The 23870-nt window shown below is 41.4% G+C and overlaps 1 protein-coding gene across 1 annotated transcript; it reads right to left on the bottom strand.

Moving 5' to 3' along the window:
• Positions 1-3694: 3694 nt before the first annotated feature.
• Positions 3695-7883, bottom strand: LOC147633454 (receptor-like cytoplasmic kinase 176). The gene is made up of 6 exons (XM_086806531.1): positions 7362-7883; positions 5309-5625; positions 5079-5214; positions 4841-4983; positions 4625-4748; positions 3695-4506 (listed from the first exon to the last, which is right to left on the bottom strand). Exons 1-6 carry the CDS (start codon positions 7432-7434, stop codon positions 4007-4009), a joined length of 1293 nt encoding a protein of 430 aa, XP_086662657.1. The 5' UTR covers positions 7435-7883; the 3' UTR covers positions 3695-4006.
• Between the last annotated feature and the right edge of the window lie 15987 nt (positions 7884-23870).

Raw genomic sequence — 23870 nt, 5'->3', positions numbered from 1 at the left:
TCTCTCTTTTCTCCCCACCCATTTGCAAAGCTCCTTTGTGGTGACAACAAAGGAGGCAAGGTTGAGGACCCTAGCTCTCCACAAGAGAGAGTTACTCTACCAAGAGTGGCTTGAGGTGCAAACTAGTATGACCCTTGCATTCTCCTCTCCTTCTCTCTATCTTGCAAGGCTTGAGTGTTCTCTTCTCTCTATCTTACAAGGCTTGAGTATTCTCTTTTGTGAACAACACTCCACAACTAAATGGTGTCAAATGAGAGAAAAATACATTATCAATCTTGAATTGCATGTGAAAGCTCCCTTAAAAGCCCTCAAGGCTTTTAACTTGAATCTTAAAGAATTAAAATTTTTCTTTTAGAAAACTTAACCTTTTCTTCTTGTTTTCACTTTTTGTAGGTCTTCTGCACATGGGCTCCATTAATCCCCTCTCCGACCCATAGCAGTAATGGGATTGGGTGGCCTCTAGAGCTTGAGGGAGTTGGTGTTATCAGGCATAAGGGATAGAGGCAGTGTGGATCAATGGTTGGTGTGGTCAAAGATGAGGATACAAAAGGTTCCAACAAATTTTAGAAAGGTTCAAGTGATGGGTCATACCATGGGCCAGGCTTGCACCCCAACATGTCCCCCTCGTCTATAGAACATACATGCAGGGTTATCAGATGAGGCTTAACGCAAGTTCTGAACAAGTAGTGCCTATGTGTCTATTATATGCAGAGCCCATGTAGATAATGTAGGTATTGTGCATAGGCACAAGGTAAATGGTGGGCCTATGTAGAAGCTCCTTTCGATGAAAATTCCAACATAGTACTTTCCCCAACACTTTGAATTCCACTTTCTTTGCAAAATGCAGCTTGTGTGTGGTACCCATGGACAAAGGTTTTGTACCGAAAGTATGGATGGTATGAATGGTGGCTTCATCGGTGGTGGTAAGGGCTTGTTCAAGGTAAGAGTAGGCTATATGATATAGTCAGAGGTTATTGGGCATATTACAAAGCTGGTGAAAAGTAGACTTCACGGAACAAGGATCTTCATGGCGATCATGGTTGAGTGAAGGGAGTTTGCATGGGTGAGGAAGTTGAGGCCAGTGGTGCTGTGAGGTCAAGGAAACGATCTTTCTCAATAGTGTAGAATTCATGAATAGGTAACACCAAAAGTGGCCAAGTTGGACACAAGCAGATGGGATTCCAGGGAGTATAAGATTGTGGTGTGTCCATGGACAAGTGACAACACTAAGTGGCCATGTTGGACACAAGCGAATGGGATTTAAGAGTGTGGTGTGTCCGCCATGAACAAGTGACACTATGTGGCCATGTTACACACAAGCGAATGAGATTTAATGGTTGGAGTATAAGAGTGTGGTGTCCATGAATGAGATGGCTTGGTCGAAGAAGAAAAGGGTGTTGCCCACATGGTGTTGATGTCGCTAAGATGGTGTAGAAGGTGGGGGTTGAAATGGTGTCCAATAAAAAGATATTAAATTGAGGCAAATAAAGGGCCATGGTTTGGTTAAGGGTATCCCCACGAGAGACCGCTCATAGTTGGCAAAGTGTCGAGGTCAATAGCCCATGAGAGAAGCATGTCTAGCTTCCTTTGGAGGTGCCCTCTTCTTTTGGTGGTGCCCTCTTCCAATGGGGTATCATCCGAGGCATGGGTTTTTATTTTATGAATTTTGGCCCAAACTTAAGCCTAATATATTAAATCTTGGTAATTAGCTAGCTTTTCTCATAATATATACAACTTTTAGGTGCCGTTGACAAAACACTTATTTGACTACTCCCATTTGTAATTAGGAGTGCCTTGTTAAGGCCAAAATGAGGTTAACATCCCCCTCTTACCTGATGCATGTTCTATCCTTATAGAAAAGGTTGAGGCCGAAAGGCCTTGTTTCACCAAGCTCGAATAATTTCTTCCTAATTGTAGCTTGCATAGAGTGCATTTGAAATAGGAAAGAAGTGATCAATGAGATTACAATGAGTTTTAGGAAGCAATCCTCCTCCATGCTCGAATTCATAATAGGAGCCCTTTTTGCTCACTTTCTATGCTGTCAAGCCTACTTGTAGATCATGTTCTACTGCCCTTCTCCTCTAAGATTGCTTGATATATCCGTTTCCATACTTGTACATCATGTTCTACTGCCCTTCTCCTTAACTTCCTCAAGTGATTCCTTGTTAGCTTTATGGATTTCTTCCTCGTATGCTGCTAACCTTTGTCTTTGTAGCATCTGGTTGCGAGTGAGGATGTAACTGGTTAGCATGTGATATTTTGGACTACTTAAGATGCTGAATAGTTTTGGTGGACGAATTTTTGCAGTCTGTTTTGTCCTTCTTCCCTATTTTTCACCTATAAAACAACTCCCTCAGCTGCATTTTAAGGATTCAACTCTTGGCCCCTATGGTGAAGGCACTTTTCTGACAACATTCTGGCCCATTTGTACCACTTTTCTCTACCCAACCTGACTGACCTGGTTGCCATGTTCACAATTGGACGCCCACCCATCGGCTGGTCCACATGTGGGCACCACCTTGCTCTGTCTGCATAGTCACAGGGGATGGAGGGGACGGACCCTTGGAACTGGGGGACGCCATCCCGGGAACACTGGGACGGGGACAGACGGACGTCCCCAGCTGGGTGTCCCTCACAAGGGACGACGTTCCGGGGACGGTTGTGGGGGATGGCTGCATGGGAACACCTGCAGGTTACTGTTTGGGCAATGGTCACATTTTTGACCTTTTCTTTTGGCCGTTTGGGAGGGGCTTTTCATGGGCCTTTAGCCTTGGCCTATAGGCCTTGAGCCTTTGAGGCTTTGGGCCTTGGCCTCTCTCTTGCCTCCCTCCCTATAAGAAGACACACACACACACTCCCTCACACTTCAAGCTTTAGCTTCACACACACACACACTCTGTCTCCCTCAAGCGGCAAGCCTCAAGGGCCAAGGTCTCAAGTTTCAAGCTCTCACACAAGCAGGCTGTAGCCTCTCAAGACACACTCTCTCCCTCACACACTCTCTCTCAAGCTTCACACACACACACATATACACTCACCCATCCTCACACTCAAGTTCTCCCTCAACTTTCAAGGCTTAAGCCTCACTCTCTCTCTCTCTCTCTCTCTCTCTCTCAAGCTATCAAGTAACAAGGAGGCATCCATCATCCATGGCATCCTCCTCGTGGCAGTGGCTCTTCAAGTTCCAACAACCCGTAGAAGGACGACAGGATGGACATGGTGGGATGAGGTCAATCACATCCCATCCCCTCATGGAGATGGTGCACAGCCATGGACATGCAAGCTTTGCCCGTATAGGCGAGCGGGTGGTACTGACAAAGTAATTTTTGAGTGCCGTTCCTATCCCCGTTCCCTACATATGGCCGTCCCCCGTCCTGTCCCCGTCCCCCGTCCCCCGTTACCGTCCCCCGTCCCTTGTGACTATGTTTGTCTGCCTAACCAGTGCCCAGGCCGATGGGGCTGGACGGCCTGGGGCTCTAATGACCTGCGGGGGTGTCACAAAATCGCTATGAGAGAAAGAGAGAGCCCCTCCCCAAGCATCCTCCTCCCTTTACAAACACACACATCCTGTCAACTCGTAGACAAACGAAGGGTTTACAACAAACAAGTACATCCAATCGTTTTATATACCTAGATGAATCCAAGAACACATCCTGTCAACTCGTAGACAGATGAAGGGTTTACAACAAACAAGTACATCCAATCGTTTTACATTTATTACTCAAGATACAAGCAGCATCAGAACTACATCTTTATGTCTTATCTGTTTTAATCAACATAAGCCAAACTCTTCACTCTATGCAGTAATGGCTAAAAACTATCCATTCCAAGAAAGCCTTGGCTTGACTGTTGAGTTTGAAATTGGTCGGAGCCACTCTATTGCCTGGTTTGCACTGTCTCGATCTAGATAAACTTAAAACCTCAAGTAGCATCATGAATCTTTCCTAAATTAGCTTTACAATCAATGCAGCACCATTGAAGTTGCCTTCACTTGTCGCTGCAACCATCATTGTCTTTCTACAAATCCACCCCTTCTGGGAGATTGATATGGGGAGACTCCATTGCCTTGCCTTCTGAACCCATCTTTTGGAGACGGATAACTTACGTGGCTATTGCCGTATCGCTGAACAACATTTCTAGCTTCCAGGCTGCTGGATTCACCATCTTCATTGAAGTTTTCCTCATACTTTGATAGTTCCTTGGCATTGAGGAGTGGTTCGAGAGAGTCTACTATTTGCTTCATGGTGGGTCTAACCTTTGAATCTTGACATAGACAATAATTAGCCACATTAGCTGCTTTTTGAGCTCCTTTCAGTGAATATTGGCCCTCAAGCTTCTGATCCAGAATGCGCAACACTTTGCGTTTGTCACTTAGGTACGGTTTAGCCCATTCAACCAGGTTTTGCTCCCCACCCGGTCGGTTTTTGTCCACAGCTCTACGGCCAGTGAGTATCTCTAGCAGGACAACTCCAAAGCTATACACATCACTTTTGGCCGTTAAATGCCCTGAACGTACAGCACAGACACATGCGATACTACCAGTCAGACTGGTTTTTACCAGTAACGGCATCTCTGCTCAAAAAAACAAACGCAATGATGTGAGAAAGTCTGCACAAAATGTAACCTGTTGCAACATATTCAGGAGCTGCATAGCCAAAAGTTCCCATGACCCGGGTGGAGACGTGTGTGTTATCCCCTGTAGGTCCATCCTTTGCAAGGCCAAAATCTGAGAGCTTGGCATTGTATTGCTACAAGTGCACAGGACAATGAGAATAAAAACTTCAATGTCCTTGATGAGACCAAAACAGTTGATAATCCAATCAGTCACGAGAGCACTTACAGAATCTAGTAAGATATTCGAGGCCTTAAAGTCTCTGTAAATGACCGGTCTTTCAGCATCATGCAGGAAAGCAAGACCTCGTGCTGCACCGATTGTGATCTTCATTCGGATTGCCCACGACAATGTTTGATGGTGTCTTCCCTCTGATGTAAATTATTACAAGAGGAAGTACTACACATGTCAGGATGGACAAGATATAGACACAAATGAAAAGGGCAGAAAGATAGTGATCACTCACTCCGGAAAAGATGATTTTCTAAGCTTCCACGGGGCATGAACTCATACACAAGCAGCCGATGATCATCCTCAGAACAGAGACCGATCAACTTCACGAGATTGGGATGATGAAGTGCACCAAGAAAATTCACCTCTGCCTGCACTCACAAACGCATGCCAATCATACATCTGGCATACTAAACTTTCCCTTAAATGTACACAATGATTAGATTAAGAAGAGCACAAGCCTACCAGCCATTCTCTGTGCCCTTGAAGCCCTTCCAAATTAAGCTTTTTGACTGCTATCACAATCCCTTGCCCGGGCCGAGTGGGCATGAAGGTTTGCTCATCAATGTATCCCTTGAACACTCGGCCGAAACCTCCCTCCCCTAGTAGACTGTCGGGTCGGAAATTCCGTGTGGCCGTTTTTAAATCACCATAGGAAAATGCACGCAAGGTGCCACCCATTGAAGGGGTGAGCGACCGAGATAAGTCTGTGCTGTTTGCATCCGTACTTCCACGACTAGTGTCCACCATGAATGAGCTGCTGCTCTCCTTTGGTGGTGTCACTGCACCATTAACACAATTGCTGAGCATCTGTTTAATGGATAGACATGTAAAAATACCACACCATGCGAAGCTGTATTTTTATTTTTATTTATGAAATGCAAATTGATGTCCACAAGCCTTATCCTGGTTCAGTCAAAAAACCAAAGTTGCATGAAACAGGAACGGAACGGTTGATGGCTTGCAATGGAACCCGTATGAACCTAGGAAATGGGATGGCTAGGAAACAAGAAGAATTAACATTATCTAGTATACATGAAAGGTAAAATTGTAGAATTAAATAGAAATGGGGAAAACTTTAAGAGATAAGAGGAGAAACCTAGGGTGGATCATAATCAAGAAGAGATGGCAAGAAATTTTTAATCAAAACTTGAAAGGAAAAATTTGCAGGGAAAATCTTGGGAAGAGAATAGGAAATCAAATGGGAACAGCCACTCGAGAGAAACGGAGTTTCAACATTTTTAGCTGCAGCCATTACCTGTTACTATTCATAAACACAACAAAAAATAAATAAATGAACATTATCTTTTATCATGCAAGTAATACACTTGAAATAGCAAGAACAATGTAGCTAAACCCTACTATAGTGGGGTACCTGAAAACACACCAAAAACCCAGTAGAGGAAAAATGACTATAACATATGCAAGTAGTACTTTTGACAAATTTTAATTAGATCAAGTCCTCTGTTTGGATACAGAAATTAACACTAAAAACCTAAGAGGATGACACTTCAGCACACCGAAAGAAGAAAAATCAGCATTGCAATAACCCCTACATAGTATGTCCTAGTACTGTTTGAACAATTAGGGGCATTGCAGAAATGATCGCTTATTTGGTGCCTCCATAGCTGTGGGGTTAAAGGCGCAAGCCAGACTCATGCTGCCACACCACCACAAAGAGGCCCCCGACAAACCTAGGCTGCATGCTACTACAGCACTGCAAAGTCGGTCCAGACAAAGCTTCAGCTGGGCTCATGCTACCACAGCACTGCAAAGTGGATCCACACGAAGCTTCGGCTGGGCTCATGCAGAGTGAAATGGGCCCAGAAAAATCTTTGGCTGGGCTCATGCTGCCGTAAGAGGCACAATGGCCCAGGACAGAGCTTCAGGTAGGCTCATGCTGCCGTTACAGGCAAAATGGGCTGGGGTAAAGCTTTGGCAGGGCTCATGCTGCCGTAACAGGCACAATGGCCCAGCACAGAGCTTCAGGTAGGCTCATGCTGCCGTTGCAGGAACAATGGCCCGGGACAGAGCTTCAGGCACAATGGCCCAGGACAGAGCTTCAGGTAGGCTCATGCTGCCGTAACAGGCAAAATGGGCTGGGGCAGCCGGGCTCATGCTGCTGCAACTTGGCCAAATGGGCCGGGGTGAAGCTTAAGCCAGGCTCACGCTGCTGCAACACGGCAAAATGGCCCAGGATGAAGCTTCAGCCAGGCTCATGATGCCAAAATGCGCCCTGACAAAGCTTCAGACCGGCCTTGCACATGCAGAAATTCATGATAAAGGTATTCGCTTCTACTACAGTAGTAAGAGCAGGAAATTTGGCAATGAAGTCCCAACATCTTACCAAAGAATCATGATCTGATCACATGCAATTAGCACATCATCTAGACACATAGAATTAGCAGTCATCCAGATGCATGCTATTAAGCACAAGAAATAAGCCGTACCTTACTCATACCCAGCAAGGTCCACGATTATTAGAACAGCATAATCCTACTCCATTTGTCTCACTCACCTGCATTACGATCATTAACGCCGCTGTTGATGGGGCTCTCGGCTTTAACTTGGGTACCAAAGCAATTCCCCATCAAATCCGAGCTTGTCTGGGTGTTCAAAACCACCAAAACAGAGGTCAAACCCTTGTAGGCGATGGAAGATGGGCTGAATGGTGGAGAAAGGGAGGGGCACCCTTTCTGGCTTGTGGGCGATTGCAGATGGGGGAGCGGTACCCTCACCGGCTTGTGGGCGATTGCCAGATGGGCTGAATGGTGGAGAAAGGGAAGGGTACACTTTCTGCACCTTGTTTTTGACCGGACGAATGAAATGGGCAGCTGGATTCCACAGGGAGTGGGCGATTGGATCTGTTTGATGAGAGGGTAAAATAAGGGCGAGGCGGATACGGGCTGAAGCTATGGCGAAGACAGGGCTCCAGCTGAGCTTCGTATGAGGCACGCTGTCGGGTCAAAACCGATCAACGCCCTTGGCCAGTTCAGCCCGTGCTCTACGGACAGTAGTGTGCACGCGGCGTCCACACACACAGGTATTTGCCCATTTCACATCTTCTTGTCCGAGCTCAAACACAGTGTTTGTTGGAGGGGGACCAGACCTGACGCAATAGTGTGTCTACGCTTTTCAAACAGTCCATGTGTCTACCTAGAAATTGTCCCAAAATTGGATACTTGGTCCCTCCTAGGAAGGAGGTCATTGAAGGGTGTTGCATTCAATGCAAATTTATTGCTCACAAACCAAGTTAGGCTGGGTTCAGACCTTGGCAGCAACTAGCTCTCAGCACAAGTATGCCGCCCCTTTCCAATTCACACGCAACAGCCCTCCTTTGCTGAGTTCTGAGGAGCTGGAATGGTAGATTCGAGACGTTGGCACTTGCAGTGTGGCCGGAGATCATCCTCGTGTGCTGCGCTGAACCTTGCTTGTGGCCGGGGGGGTGAGGCCGGTCCTCCTTGTTGCTGTGCCGTTGACAGAAAGCTCTCCAATCTTCCTGTACACCAATTCACATGCAACACCCCTACCCTATGCCTTTTTGTTGTGGCTGCTATTCAGTTTGAACCCAGTCTTAATGGGGCAGTGTAGAAAGGCCTCCCTTTCCATGAGTAAAATCGCCCAGCCCCTCACACCCCCAACAAGAGGTTCTTTCTCTCGTGACTTCCCTTCCTTCTCTTTGGTTTGTTCCAAATCTCATAGCTTGCTCCTCATACATATCTTGCACACATACTAGGTTCATCTTACATTCGGGCTAGTTGCATGCATGTTGAAATAGCCATTCAATTGATGAGCTACCATTATCACGCAAGCAATGATATTACGAGAGAAAATTCAATGCTATTTCCAACTCCAAGAATCAAAGAAAGCTCTTATCTAAAAGAGACAAGTGTGCTTTGTTGGCTTGCCTAAGCGATGGTTCTTTTTTTTAGCTTCTAAACACATTGAAAAATATTAGGTGGAAAAAGAAAAACTTATTGTTTCTCTCTCTCTCTCTCTCTCTCTCTCCCCCCACCATAGGCCTAGTCAAGTCCTTATAGAAAGATTCTTCTCCCATCTCCTAGCATTCCTCTAGTGTGTAGATGATTACTCCATCTTCTGGAAAACATTTATGTGGTCAATCACATATTTCCTACATGTGCATGGGTACGGTGCGCGCTCACGCACGCGCCCGCGCGCACACAAAGCTTAATGTTATTTCATATAACGTATCTTGCTCGAACCCATGGTAACCTTTGGGGTGGCCAACACCTTCATAAACATGATGGTGTGATGCAAAAGTGCTTTATAGGCTTTTCCAACAACCCACTTAACTGGGCCATGAGGGGTATGTCTATATAGTTACAATTCTAGATTTTCCCAAAATCACCATTCTTGGGATACTTTGTCCCTTCATGTTGCTAGGAAGGAGGTCATTGAAGGGTGTTGCATTCAATACAAATTTATTGCTTACAAGCAAGTTAACAGGGCAGTGAGAAAGGCTTCCCTTTCCATGAGTGAAATTGCCCAACCCTTCACACCCCCAACAAGACGTTCTTGGTGGACGATTTCTCCGATGACCATTCTTTATACCTAAATGATAACTTCATGGCCAATCACAACCTTGGACACTCATGTCACAAGAGCCCATGTGTGAGGTCACAAGAGCCCAAGTGCAAGGTCATGTGAATTGGGTATTACACACAAGGCTAGTCATAGTAGTTTCAACAACATTGTTCCCTCTCATTGTAACAAGTTATAATAAATCTAGGAGGACTTTCATACAGCATGCATGATCCCTATCCTCCTCTTCTTTTTCAAATACCTATAGCTCGCTAAGGCCCAACAAATTATTTATACATCTCATCACACCTGGACATTACAAAGGTTAAGATTACTGAGTTCATCTCACATTACTCCACCTTTGGAAAACATTTGAGTGATTAATCACATATTTCCTAAGCACACATACAAACGAATGTACACAAAGATTAAGCTTGTTTCAGGTCATTATATCATCTTGCTCAAATCCCATAGCAACCCTTGGGGTGGTCAACACCATCATACATATGTTTGTGTCATTTATTGGCATTATTGACATTGGCCCACACTCAAAGAAAATCTCAAAAGGCCTTTCTTCACACTTGAATGGCATCTCCATGGCCCATTATAATCTTAAACACTCCTAGCACAACAATGTAAGAATACATATAGTGGAAGTTGGATCAACACAATACAAAGCACTGAATTGTAGAAAGAAGTAGAACAATATTATTTCTTGGGTGAAAACTTGATTACAAATTGATGGTGTCCATCCACCGGTAAGGAGCTTTGATGGTGATCTAGACAAACTTTGGATGGAGGATGTCTTGCTGACAAGAGCGCTTCGAACACAATGATAAGGCTGCCAAACTACTCTATATATAGTACCTAGGGTAACGAGATTTGATGGCAATCTAGACATACTTTGGATCAAGGATGTCTTGCTTATAAGAGTGCTTTGAACTCGATGATAAGGTTGCTAAACTAGTCTATACATAGTACCCAGGGTCAATAGGGGCATAGGAGGTTGGCCATGTTGGCCAAAATGACCAATTGACCACTTCATCCAGTTGGGACCATATTAGACTACAACAACATCTCATTGAAAGGACTCAATACAGCTTCCACGGCCATCTAAGACCGTATGGACCCTCAAATGGGCCCCATAATTTGAGAATACAGTGCCCTCACTAATGCGGTCACATAACTTGCACAAGCATGCATCCTACTTAGCAAAGTGCCGAGTCTATATAAGCAATCTCCTAAACATTTGGCAGCACTTGGCCACCATCTAGTGTCTAAACTGGGAATTGCCAGGTGCTCAGATGCTCACCCACCACAACTCTTCCTCATAAAGAGGGCCTTACAAAATAGACCGTCACCCTGCAGAAATAATGCGACCTTTCAATTCAAACCTAAATGACATGTGAGAGGTCATGTGAAGTGGGTTGGGCATGCTAGTTTTAACAAAACATTTCCATCTCATTAGCAAAAGTCATGCTAAATCTAGGATGGGGCTTTCACACGCTGCACCTAATCCCAACCCAATTGATGGTTTCTTTCAATCAAGCTTCCACAACTCCCAATGGTAGGCTCACATTTTAGCATTGATGGTTTCTTACTTCCCAACCATTCTATGCATCATCCTCATGTGTCCTTTTATGCAACCCTTTTAATATTTAGAAAAATAATGGCTTTATGGTTTAATGTGAAAGATAATATAAAAAGACCATAATTACACATATTATTTTCCTTGCACTCTTTCATTATAAGACTAGCTAGGGTTTTGTTTTCTTTGAATGCTTGAAAACTGCTTGAAAACTTCTTTTCTATCATAAAGCCCCACCTTCCCCTATAATTACACATATCATACTATATGTTTTCCTTGCACTCTTTCACCATAAGACTTTTGTTTTCTTTGAATGTTTGAAAACTTTTTTTCTATCACAAAGCCCCACCTTCCCCTTATCTCTACCCTACATTCTATTCAGGCACAAAAACTCATGATCCACTAATGAAGTTGGGTACTCCAAGGCAATAACACCACTGCTTCTCTTTCGGTGAAGTTACATCTTAAATCTTCCTTGTGTGCTCCACTTTTTCATGTTGGCTAAAAGGAAATTCTCTCTCTCTCTCTCTCTCTCTCTCTCTCTCTCTCTCTCTCTCTCTCACACACACACACACACACACACACACACACACACACTATAACCCAAAGCGACCATGCCTACTAACCATATAATTTGTAAAAATTTGAAATTGTGATACTAACTTACCAAGAAATCTTGTAAGGTTTATGTGTACGCCACTTACTATAAACTCTCTACTTGTTTGGAAAGACAAACACTAGATTGTGATTGTTAACAGTATGTATATTTCTCCATGTGTGTGGGCATGTGCACATGTGCACTAAGTTAAAAATTAAGGAGAGAATGCCCTATTTAGCTTGGTGCACATGTGCACCAAGCTAAAAGTTAAGGAGAGAATACCCTATTTTAAATAGTGTCAATATTTGGTCAAATACAACTCTATAAAGATATAATGTGCAAAATAGAAACACTTAAACTAAAATCCTCTTTGCAAGCATTTAATCTATAACACACCTTTGTATATTACACTACCTCTTTGTTTCTTAAGAGCTTTCTTGCGATAAAGTTAGATCCTCATATATGGAAGATATACATGTTGTTTTAGTAATATCATTCCAAAGAGAACATAAAAAAACCCAACCATCTTGAAAAACCTTATAGAGTAGACCTTGGGCTAATAATAGCCGTATTTGTTTCTTCCTTGGTGCATGTGCACATGCACGGTGCTTGTAATTTCATGCACACAATAATGAGCGCAAGCATGTGTACACATCTACACACTCATTTGCGCATGCATGTGTCCATGCATGTATATGCATTTGCATTTGTGCAAGTGTGCTTACATGTATCCAATGTGTACATTGAATGTGCTTGTGCATGTGTGCTCAATTAAGCATGGGATTTTTATGTATCAACACTTGTAATGGGCTATCAACTCCTAATATTCCTCTATGGGGGAGCTAGTGTAGAAGGGACATTACATTGGTAAGATTTTATGTCACTTTCCTTAATCCTTTTGGCGAGATAAAATTGAATCACAATATTTATCAACATGAGCATACACGATTTTTTGAAATTTGGTCTCCTTTAAATCATCTCTACTTAGGCCTAGTATTCCAAATAAAACTTTCATGGTTAACACCCTTAAATGAGAAGAGACCAAAACCTGACCAAAAGTTACCATAATGCACTAAGGATCCATATTGTTACTATCACAACCTCAACTTGAAAAAACTTCTAGATTTTACACATTTTACATGTTATTCCATGCATTGAGAGTAAAAAGTTCATATGTAAATAGCTTGTAAAATTCAAATCTTGTAAAATTCAAATCCTTGAAAATTCTAGTCACTCGAAATGTATAAAATATTTCAATAGATTTTATCTCGTCAACTTGCGGACTTTTAATATATGTAACACGAAAGAAAAGTAATCCATGTATTATGCACTTTTACAAATAGAATAAATATTATGCTTATGACCTTTTAGTTCATGCTAGTAAGTAATCTAAAAAGTCTATGTTTCAAACCCTTTCTATACTCATAGTATCAAGAGTACGTTTTCTTTCATGTCAACAATCAAAATAACTAGGAGAGAAACTTTGAATAACCCTTTCTATACTCATAGTGTCGAGACTACATTTTCTTTCATTATCAAAATAACTAGGAGTGAAACTTTGATTAACCCTTTTTATACTCATGGTATTGTGACTACGTTTTCTTGCATATGGCAATCAAAATAACTAGTAGAGAGACTTTGACAATGTCAATTGTTCCCATGGTATTCAACACTCTTCCTTGACTCAAACTTCCTATGGACATGATCTTTTTGAAACCAAAAGGAACATAGAATCCACACCTACAAAATGCTTTTCATTAGATTTACTCATTATGATTAGTAGGATTTACTTGTTATGATTAGTACGATGTTTATTTCTTGTGCTGTAAGTTTCCAACACGGTCTTCATGATATGTATCATGTCTCATAGCTAAGTTTGGCCTTGCATGGATGTTAGTCTATCTCTCTATTGGAATGGTCTTATTAGTGTGGTCTTTTCCTTGAACACCTATGATTGTGTCAATAAAGAGGTAGACAAAGAGAATCTACATGAAGGATGCACATGAGAATAAGACAAGGAAAATGTAAAGAAATAGATATTCTAGAACTAGAAATTTTAATCTTATGCAATGATAAAAGCATTACTAATATCTAGTCTAGCTTAGTATGGATAATTCTATTTTCTTAAATGGCAATATCATAGTTAGCTTGATTTGTGCAAATTAGTTACACACATTCTTTGCCCTACATTATTTTGTTCTAGTAGTGTCACTTGGGACTAAGGTTAACAAAAGTTAGGTGAAGCCTTTATGAACCTCACTAACTCTTTGTAGTCAAGCCTATTGGCTAGGTACATTTGTACATTCTTTACACTATTTCATGTGAAAGTCCATTCATAATTTATGAACTATAGTGAATGGTATCAAAGCATAATTAGAATTTAAGGTTCATCTGTGTTTTAACTAGTACATATTTTAGTCCATTTGCCCATATGAAACTTTTTTAAAACAATAAAATGAGATCAAATTACTAGTTATTACTTTTTTTGCTGCCCTCTTTTGGGTAGCTTTTAAATGGTTATAACTTTTATTACTACACAAAACCAAGTAATTTTATTGAGGGTTTTCATTCTTTTTAGTTACTTTCCAGGCTATTAGTTAATAATTTATTAAGCACATCAAACCTTTTTTTTCTCCAAAAAAAATACTTCTATTAGTAGAAAAAGAAAACATCCACTTATTGGTGGACTACAACCCTCTCATGAGATAAAGAGTACAATGTAGCAAAGAGAGGAATTCGGGCTCCCCCCATGCCTGGACTCAGAGGGAGGCTACATCAAAATAATCAAAGTTAGAGATTTTAGGGGTGTGAAAAACTAGACTAGTTTTTCACGTGTGAATTTCAAGTAGAAATTCATGATTAAGGAAAGTTTGTTTTATGGTAAGAGATGGTGTTAGAGTGTTAGAAGTGTCTTTGGTTGGGGCCAATTAGTATGAAAAACCAGTTAGTGGTTTTTCATGGGCATGAATATCAGAGATATTTATGTCGAAAATTAAGGGATGCAAACATCAGATTTATGCTATGGGGGGTGCTAATGGTTGATTTAGGTCATTTGACTCTTTAGGAAATTTCCCCTCTTTCTTGGGATGATGGTTTTGGCATAAAAAACTAGACTGGGCTTTCATGACATGATGTTTATTTTGGTCAGTTTAGGGTGCATAGAGTATATGTCCTATGTGTGTGACTGACAAATAGAGCTCTTTGTGGGTTTGCAGGCATGATTTTTATTAGGGTTTGCTTTCCTGTTAGTTATTAAAACAAGATACAGTGGCTAAGATTTTTGGACAGTTCTAAGGAAGAAGCAAGGGAGCATGGATTGGTTAAACAAGAATTAAGGAAACAAGCTGTAAGAGAGTAGCTAACACAGGGTGTGGAAGGCGGGCATACAGAGCACAACCATTACAAACATTAGCAAACATAATAGCATATGACAAGGGGATGAACCCCTACCTTATTGTGGACAAGGGGTACCTTAGTGCATGTGTCGAGTGACAATGTAAGAAAGTTTTTTTAGAATTAAGAAAATCTAGGTTTTTCATGATCATGAAAAAGTGAGATTTTCAAGCCAAAAGTGTATCATTTTATTTTATTTTTGAACTAATGTAGATCTTCCCCACACCCTTAAGAATTCTCTTATTACCTAACATCATTATTTTGATCCACATTTTTTGGCGTGAAAAACTTACGTTACTCACAATCGTATATACTATTGGTTTTTCACATCAAAAAATCTTCCAACTTCTATCTATTTGAGCTCACACTATGAATTACAATGTCACATTGAAACAACTAGCATGATTTTTCTTACCTTTGAACCAACTTTCTTGGGCATAAAAGCTTGAGTTACTCATGGAAGTGAGTATCTATAGATTTTTTAATGTCACAGTGAAACATCTAGCATGATTTTTGTTACCTTTGAGAACCAACTTTCTTGGTAATGAAAAACTTGAGTTACTCGTGGAAGTGAGTATCTACAGATTTTTCACGTTGAAAAATCTTTTGAGTTCCCATCATTTAAAGAGATTTCTTGTGCCCTAGGATCCTAGTAACTTATTGGGTTTGTTTTTCTTAATGCAAAAACTTTTTTGGGCGTGAAAAGCTCAAGTTACTCATGTCAATTGTTTTTTCATGATTTCATACCCATGAATTTCGAGTTTTATCCACGGATTTGTGATAATTTTTTAGGCCAACATAAAGTGTTAGGGATTTGTGATAATTTTTTAATTTGATCCATTGATACCCACGGGTTTCAATACCATCCAAGGTCTCAATTTTGGTTGACCCTGCGGAGTATTGTCATTGATATGAAAAGGTCCCAATCCCCTAAGTTTTTTTTGCTTATTAGTCCTAGTTCCATGCAACAATACTAGGTTGCCCTCCTTAATCTTCTTGTCCTTGAGATTTTGATCACACCATTTTTTATGTCGCAACCTTTCTACCATCAACCCATGCATGGTGATTAGTCTTGTTTCTTCTAACTTTTCTAGATCAACAAGCATTTCAACCATTGTATTCTAAGACAATCCTTTGTCGACATCAATATTTAAGCTAGGGACTATGCACAGGCATCATTGCTAACATCAATTCTCCGTGAGCATCATTGCGTCAACCCCGTAGGTAGGGTCAGGAAACCAAGGGTCACACATGGACATGGAGAGTCAAGAGTCACTTGAGGGCCCTCCTATATAATAGGGGTATGGGGCACTCTCAAGGGATGTTCTCTTGTGTAGAGCATTGAGTCTACTCTCTTGCCATTTCATGCTAGAGCTATGTGCTGCTGGAGTGAAGTCATATCTCTTGGTGGTATGGGACACTAAGGTAAGGTACGTGGAGGTGGTCGGGTGGATGAGTATATGACTGGTTTATGCATGTTTATGCATAGTTATTAGCTAGAGAGATATTTAGGGTTTTAACAGTGGTATTAGAGCAATATCTAGTTAATTTTTAATGTTTTTTCTCCTCTTATTTTTCTCTCATTATTCTAAAATTTTAGCATTTTTAAAGTAAATTTTAACATTTACTAAACGAAAAATGTTTTTTTTTAGTTTGTTTTGGTGATCTATGCATTGCAAACGTCAATATGGCACTCGAAATGCGGTGCTTCTCCACTTGGATGGACGTATCGACGTTGCAAGGAAATTTCGTGAGTGGAAATGTTATTTTTCTCTATTTTTATGGTTAAGCATTTTATAGATTTTTTAACCAAAATACCACACATGCTATTGTGAGTATTTTTTGGTAGAAATGATTCCCTAAATTTCTACAGTTTTAGGATTTTTTTTCTAATTATTTAGGAATTTTTAAGAGTATTTTATGGTAAAAGGCATTTTTAATGCATTTTTTGCGGGTTTCCCACAGGCATGCTATTAAATTTCTGTCAATTTTCTGCTGAATTTTAGTAGGGGGGTAGCATGTTGATGCATCAGGTTCTCTCTCGTGTGCGCGGCATAGTTTCAATATCTCAAATCTAAATTTCCCTTCATTTTTTCTCTCCTAACTATGAACACCTCTTAGGTGGGAATATTTTTTTATTTATACTAATCATAATTAAGAAATGATTAGTGTAATCAAGATTATGCATTAATCTCTTTGTTAAAAGAGAAGAGTAGAGAGGAAGGAGATGGTGGAAGGGAAAGAGGGTGTGGAGATGGAGAAGGGAGAGAGGAAGGGAATGCTCTCCCCTCTCCCTCTCGAATTCACGCATAGGGGGGGGTTCACTAGCGCCCCCCCTGTTGAGATATCGAGCTCATCTAGTGAGGTGGTGGACACTGATGACCTGCCTGGGGGATAGGCCCCACACTTACACCACTGGCATGGTTGGTGAGATCATGGGTGATATGCGACCAGTGGGATGACAGGCTGTGTGACAGCCATTCTCGCATAGTTATAGCGCCAGCTCATTTAGTTGGGTTCACACCATAAAGAACCCTAGTATGTATTTGGTTGAGTACCTATTTCATATTGTGTGTACTTTTATCTTTGTATATGGTGTGTTGAGTGTTGTGTGAAGAAGAAGAAGATTTTCAGCCTCTCACCTTGTGTGTTCTCTTTTAGGGTTTTGTGAGTGTGTGTGTGCTTGCAAGAGCTCAAGCTCTCTTCTCCCCTGCATCTTTTCATGGTAGCGGTTCATGCTAAGGAATGAGATGCAAGCAAGAGAAGCACAGGAAGCGGTACGAGGGTAAGAGCTTCATCTACTCTTCCCTATTTGTGTTGGCGACTACACCTTGTCGGGAGCTCTACGGGAGGCACCAGCAAACGATCTGTGATTGAGGAGTTTTCTTCACGGGAGTAAAGCTATAGGGCAACTGTAGGGGATCCTATCGGACATAATTTTTCGGGCCAAAAACGCGTTTCGAGCGCGTTAGGACCTCCGTTTTTTGGAAAGCAGGCGATTTCAAGCACTGCGCGGGTAAGTCATCGATTCTATGCAGAACTCTATTTTAAGAACTACAAGAAGACAGATTGGTTGTGCAAACATTGTGTGTGCTGCAAGGAGGTCAAACAATTGCCATTGGGTGTATGTATGCACATTGAGGTCACTGGTTTTGTGACATTTGAGTGTAGTATATTACCGCTGTAGAAAATATAGTAGTTTGTGCAGGACAAACCAGAGTGCTGTTTCTGGTAAATTTGTGTGTCTGGCAAGATGTCAAATGATGGCATAAACCAGATTGTTGCTGAGAGCTTGACAAGAACAACTTCCATGCTTGGAGGTTCAGGTTGACAAATTTCATGATGGGAAAGGGTTACTGGGACTACATAGAAGGTGAGCATGAAGAGGCACCGAAGATCAATCCGACTGCCGTAGATGTGAAAGAGTTCAAGGATTGGAACCAAGGAGCCAGAAAAGTTATGTATTGGCTCTCTATCAGTATACATGACACCATGATTGGGCACATATAGGACGCCAAGTCCCCCAAGGAGGCGTGGGACACTTTGGTAAAACTCTATGAAACGAATACCAAGGCATGAAAGATACAGTTGAAGAATGAACTTCATACTGTGGAGAAAAAGACAATGTCTATGAATGACTATGCATTCACAAGATCAAGGGTATTGTGGAATCCCTTGCATCTATTGGTGTTTCAGTAGATGATGATAAGGTGGAAGTCTGTCTACGTGGTCTTGGGCCATAATACAAGGCGTTCGAGACGTCTATTCAGACTCGGAAAAACATTCCCAATTTCATAGATTTGGTGTCTATGTTGATTATAGAAGAGAAGAGCTTGGGTGAAGACCAACAGTCTTCACAAAACAAAAACAGTTCAGAGCATAGGCCTTCTACACAAGTTCAGGAAGAGGACGAGGTAGAGGAGGCCGTGGACGCGGCCAAGGAGGTGGCCGAACAGGTAATCAGAATTATGGCCAGTAGCAGCAACAACAACAGTCCCAGAATTCACAACAACAACAACACGCAGGTGGAAGAGGCCAATTCAGAGGCAGGGGGAGTCAAAGAGGTCATGGAAATTGGCAAAGGCAGTATAATGATACACGTGGATGCTTTTATTATGGTAAGCCTAGACATGTGTAAGCAGATTATTATAAGAAGCAGGATGACATGCAAAATGGAAAATTGCAGTAAAACAACTATGCATCCTCGAGCAAAAACAATGAGGATAATGAAGGTTCTTTGTTATGCAGCAGCATGTCGTTAATGCCATGTCTGAAAATATTGAAGCAACACATAAAGATGATGTATGGTACGTTGATTCAGGTGCTTCGAACCCATGGGGAGTGGTTCAAGGAGATGAAAAACCTTGAAAGACTAGGTTTTGTGGAAACAGGGGATGACACTGCTCATCCAATTGCCCATGTTGGAGATATGCCATTGTCTATGCAGGATGGAAAAGTGCAGTACCTTGTAGATGTACTTCATGTTCCAAACATAACAAAGAATCTGGTTTCAGTTGGCTAGATGATTGAGCAAGGTTTGCAAGTGTTCGTTGATGGTTGTTATATTGAAGACTTTAAAGACAAGTGCAGGTTGGTTGCAAAAGGCAACAGAGTGGGCAGAATGTTTACATTGAATGTAAACATGCTTGAAGTGAGTGCTGCGATGTTTGTGAATGGTTCAGGAATTGTTGCTGACACAGACATTTGGCATAAAGGAATTGGACATGTGAATGTGCAGAGAATGAAGTCTATGCAGACTAAAGGAATTGTGACAGGGCTGCCAAAGTTTAAAGTTGAAGGTATGCAGAAAATATGTGAAGCGTGCCAATTTGGAAAGCAAACAAAGCATGTATTTCCACATGACAGAAATGTGAGCAGAAATGCACTAGATGTTGTGCATTCAGATGTATGGGGTACTACGAAGACCATGTCTATGGGAGGCTGCAGGTATTATGTGACATTTATTGATGAGACCACACAAGGAAAGTGTGGGTATACTTCATGAAGGAGAAGAGTGAGGTGTTCACTCATTTTCAGAATTTCAGAGTTATGGTTGAAAAGCAAACAGGGAAACATGTAAAGTGCCTAAGGTCAGATGGAGGGGGAGAGTACTTCTCTAATGATTTCTCTAAATTTTTGCAAAAGAATGGTATTCAGAGACAGTTTACATGCAGATACACTCTGCAGCAAAATGGAGTTGCTGTAGATACACTCTGCAACAAAATGGAGTTGCTGAGTGAAAAAACAAGCACATTGCTAAGATTGCGCGAGCATTGATGGGAGAGAAGAATATGCTGCATAGCTATTGGGCTGAGGCTGTTTCTACAGCAGTTTACATCATGAACAGGACTCCAACTGCAGCCATACATGATGTAACTCCGGAGGAGAGGTTTACTGGCAGAAAACGTGATTTGTCTCATCTGAAAATCTTTGGATGCATTGCATATGTGCATGTGCCAGATGAGTTGAGAACTAAGCTGGATCCAAAAGTTGAAAAATGTGTGTTTATTGGGTGTTCCCTTGAGCAAAAGGGATACAGGTGTTATAACCCTGCTACACGTGAGTTGAGGGTAACCAGGGATGCTGTTTTTGATGAGATGAGCAGCTGGTATGCTGTTGAAAAAGAAGCTGTTAGGGCTGATGTGAGTGGAAATGTGGTTGCACAGAATGCAAGTCAGCAATCACAGTCTTTGAGTGGACCAGGAGAGTCCTCATCTAGTGGTTCAGTTGATAGACCATGGAGTGGCAGGCTGCATCATAATACCAGTCTTGTAAATGTGATTAGTATATCACATAAAGGTAAAGAGAAAGTGGTTGAGCCCCTTAGTATGCCTGACATTTCTGCAGGGCATTCTCATGTTGATAGAGAGTCTAGTGGCTCAGAGACGAGCCTTGATGAGGATCTTAGGATACCAACTATGAGAACACTTGGTGTAAAGAAGGCTATGGAAGCCATGAATGCAAAGCTGCGAAGATCTGGGAGAGTGAAGAATCCTGTGCAGAGGTTTACCTATGATGGTTATGTGGCACATCACTATGCATACATGGCAAAAGTTGTGCAGGTTGTAGAGCCCACATGCATTAATGAGGCTATTGGAAATGTGTGTTGGGAGAAAGCTATGGATGAGGAGATGGATGCACTATATGGAAATGAGACTTGGGATTTAGTGCAATTGCCTGAAGGCAAGAAAGCCATTGGATGCAAGTGGGTGTACAAAGTAAAACATAACAATGATGGAAGCATAAGCAGGTACAAGGCTAGATTGGTAGCCAAAGGATATGCGCAGACATATGGCATTGATTATGAGGAAACTTTCAGCCCAATTGTCAAGATGGCAACAGTGAGAGTTGTGATAGCAGTGGCTGCGTCAAAGCAATGGTCTTTACATTAGATGGATGTAAAGAATGCATTCTTGCATGGGGATTTGCAAGAAGAGGTGTATATGTTACAGCCACCTGGTTATGAGGATGTGAGTCACCCCGAGCATGTTTGCAGGTTGAAGAAAGCCTTGTATATCTTAAAACAAGCACAAAGAGCATGGTTTGACAAGATTTTTGAATATCTTGTCACTATCGGCTTTCATGTAGCCAAGACAGATTTCTCGCTGTATGTGAGACACAGTGATAGAGGGGTTGTGCTTGTTGTCATCTATGTAGATGACCTGATCAATGGGGGACCATGATGCAGAGATCTTTGATGTAAAGATCTTGCTTAGACAGAAGTTTGAGATGAAGGATCTGGGGGAGCTCATATATTTCTTGGGCATTGAGGTGATTAGGTCACCACATGGTATTGGATTACTGCAGAGACAGTATGGCTTGGACATGTTGTCCAAGTATGGTATGACAGGCTGTAAGTCTATCTCAGTGCCATTGGATCAGAATGGCAAGTTGAGTGTAGATTTAGGAGAGATTTTGGTGGAGGATCCTACTCTGTATAGGCGCATAGTAGGAAGCTTGATCTACATGACGATCACCAGGCCAGATTTGAGCTATGCTGTTGGGTTGGTGAGTCAATTTATGCAGGTTCCTCATCGGAAGCCGCATTTGGATGCATTGAGACGCATACTGAGGTATGTGAGGTCTACTGCTTTCTTAGGTTTCGTGGTATTTCTTCGAAAATCTGTCAAGGATTATTCAAAGTTGATAGTGTCTTTTACCAGCCTTCTTAAGGGTAAAAATAATAAGTCTAATTCTTCGATTGAGTGGAATGAGAAGCTACAGGAAACTTTCGATACTTTGAAATATAAAGTTTGAGATGCTCCTATGTTAGCCTTACTAGATCCTATCAAGCCTTACATTGTTGAGACTGATGCTAGTGACTAGTAGATATGCTCCTTTTTTTTTATAGTGATAGTGAAGTCAAACTCCAAGAGTAGGAAGCAACCATCTTGTAATCCTTCCCATAGTGTAGGGCCTATTTATTAAGATAAAGAAAAGCATGGTGATCCATGAAGAATACAAATTTATTGGCCAAAAGATAGTGTATACTTTTTCACAACATAAACCATGGCCAATCCTTCTCTCTATGGTGTTGTAATCCATTGCCTCCTCATTGAGTTTCTTACTAGCAAAATAAATAAAGCAGTCCAATTTGTGCTTCCCCAGTTGTTTTAGCACACCCAATGACAAAGTTTGATGCATCAATATGCACATGGAAGATTATGTTCCAATTAGGGGGTCTTAAGATCGGTGCATTTGCTAAGGCCTTCTTAAGTTCATCATATGCTTGCTGACATTCCTTAGTCCCAAGTAGTCTATACAATGGCTGTGCAATCTTCGCATCGAATACTATGAACCTTCTGTAGTACACACCTTATAAACCTTTAAACTCTCTTAAAATCTTTGGGTGATGGAAATTCTAAAATTAACTTAGCTTTGCTTTTATCCATGGAGATACCATTTTTAGACACAATATGTCCCAATATAACACTATGCTTGACCCAAAATTGGCATTTCAATGGGTTCAAAGTGTTTGATATATTTGACACCTTTGAAATACTTTCCTTAAGCAAGCTAGGTGGTCTTTTTACTCAGAGTGAGCACACAAGTCTTCAATAAAAAGCTCAAACCACTTCTGTGGATAGTCTTTAAAAGCTGTGCACATTAGCCACTCGAATGTTGCAAGGGCATTGGTTAGTACAAAGGGCATAACCTGATAGGCAACATGTCTCTCATTGTCATAAAATATGGGCTTGTGCTAATCGTGAGGTGCGATAGACACTTGGTTATAGCAAGAGAATCCATCTAAGAAGCTCTTTGCTAGCTACTCTTTCTAACACTTGGTTATAGCAAGAGAATCCATCTAAGAAGCTCTTTGCTAGCTACTCTTTCTAACACATGCTCAGTATATGGCAATGTGTGGTGATCTTTTCACGTGGCCGTATTGGCCTTTTTTAATTCTACACACTCGCATCTTTCCATTCTTTTTTGGCACAATGATAATGGGTGATACCCAGGTATTGTGCTTGATTTCATAGACCAACCTTGCAGTAATAAGCTAGTCATGTGGTTAACATAACCCCTCCCTAATCATAGTTTCATCCTTCAAATTGGTTAGAAATCATGGGAGTCAATGGTATAATCCGCTAAAGTTCCAGTAGAACTGTGGGGGTGGTGCAGTGGAAGGCCTTGTAGGATGTCCAGAAGGTGGGTTTAAACATATCTTCCAATGTGAGCATCCTCCAGTCTTGCGTCCACTGTACTACTCACTTTTAGTAGTTGTAAAGTAGGGCCTTTATTTATTTCAATGTTAATATCAAAGGCTATACCTTAGAGAGACCTTCATCAAAAGCATACCAATTTGGAAACTCTACTAGGAGGAAAATGATGAGCAAAAAAAAAGCAAATAGTGATGATCATGCTGGGGTTAGTCACCTCATCATAATCTTGGATGAGCTTGTGCA

The sequence above is a fragment of the Cibotium barometz genome, chromosome 12 (genome assembly GCF_041138505.1).
Source record: "Cibotium barometz isolate CiBa-2024 chromosome 12, ASM4113850v1, whole genome shotgun sequence".
Lineage (NCBI taxonomy): Eukaryota > Viridiplantae > Streptophyta > Polypodiopsida > Cyatheales > Cibotiaceae > Cibotium > Cibotium barometz.
The sequence above is the reverse complement of the archived record's forward strand: the minus strand, read 5'-3'. Positions and strand labels throughout refer to the sequence as shown.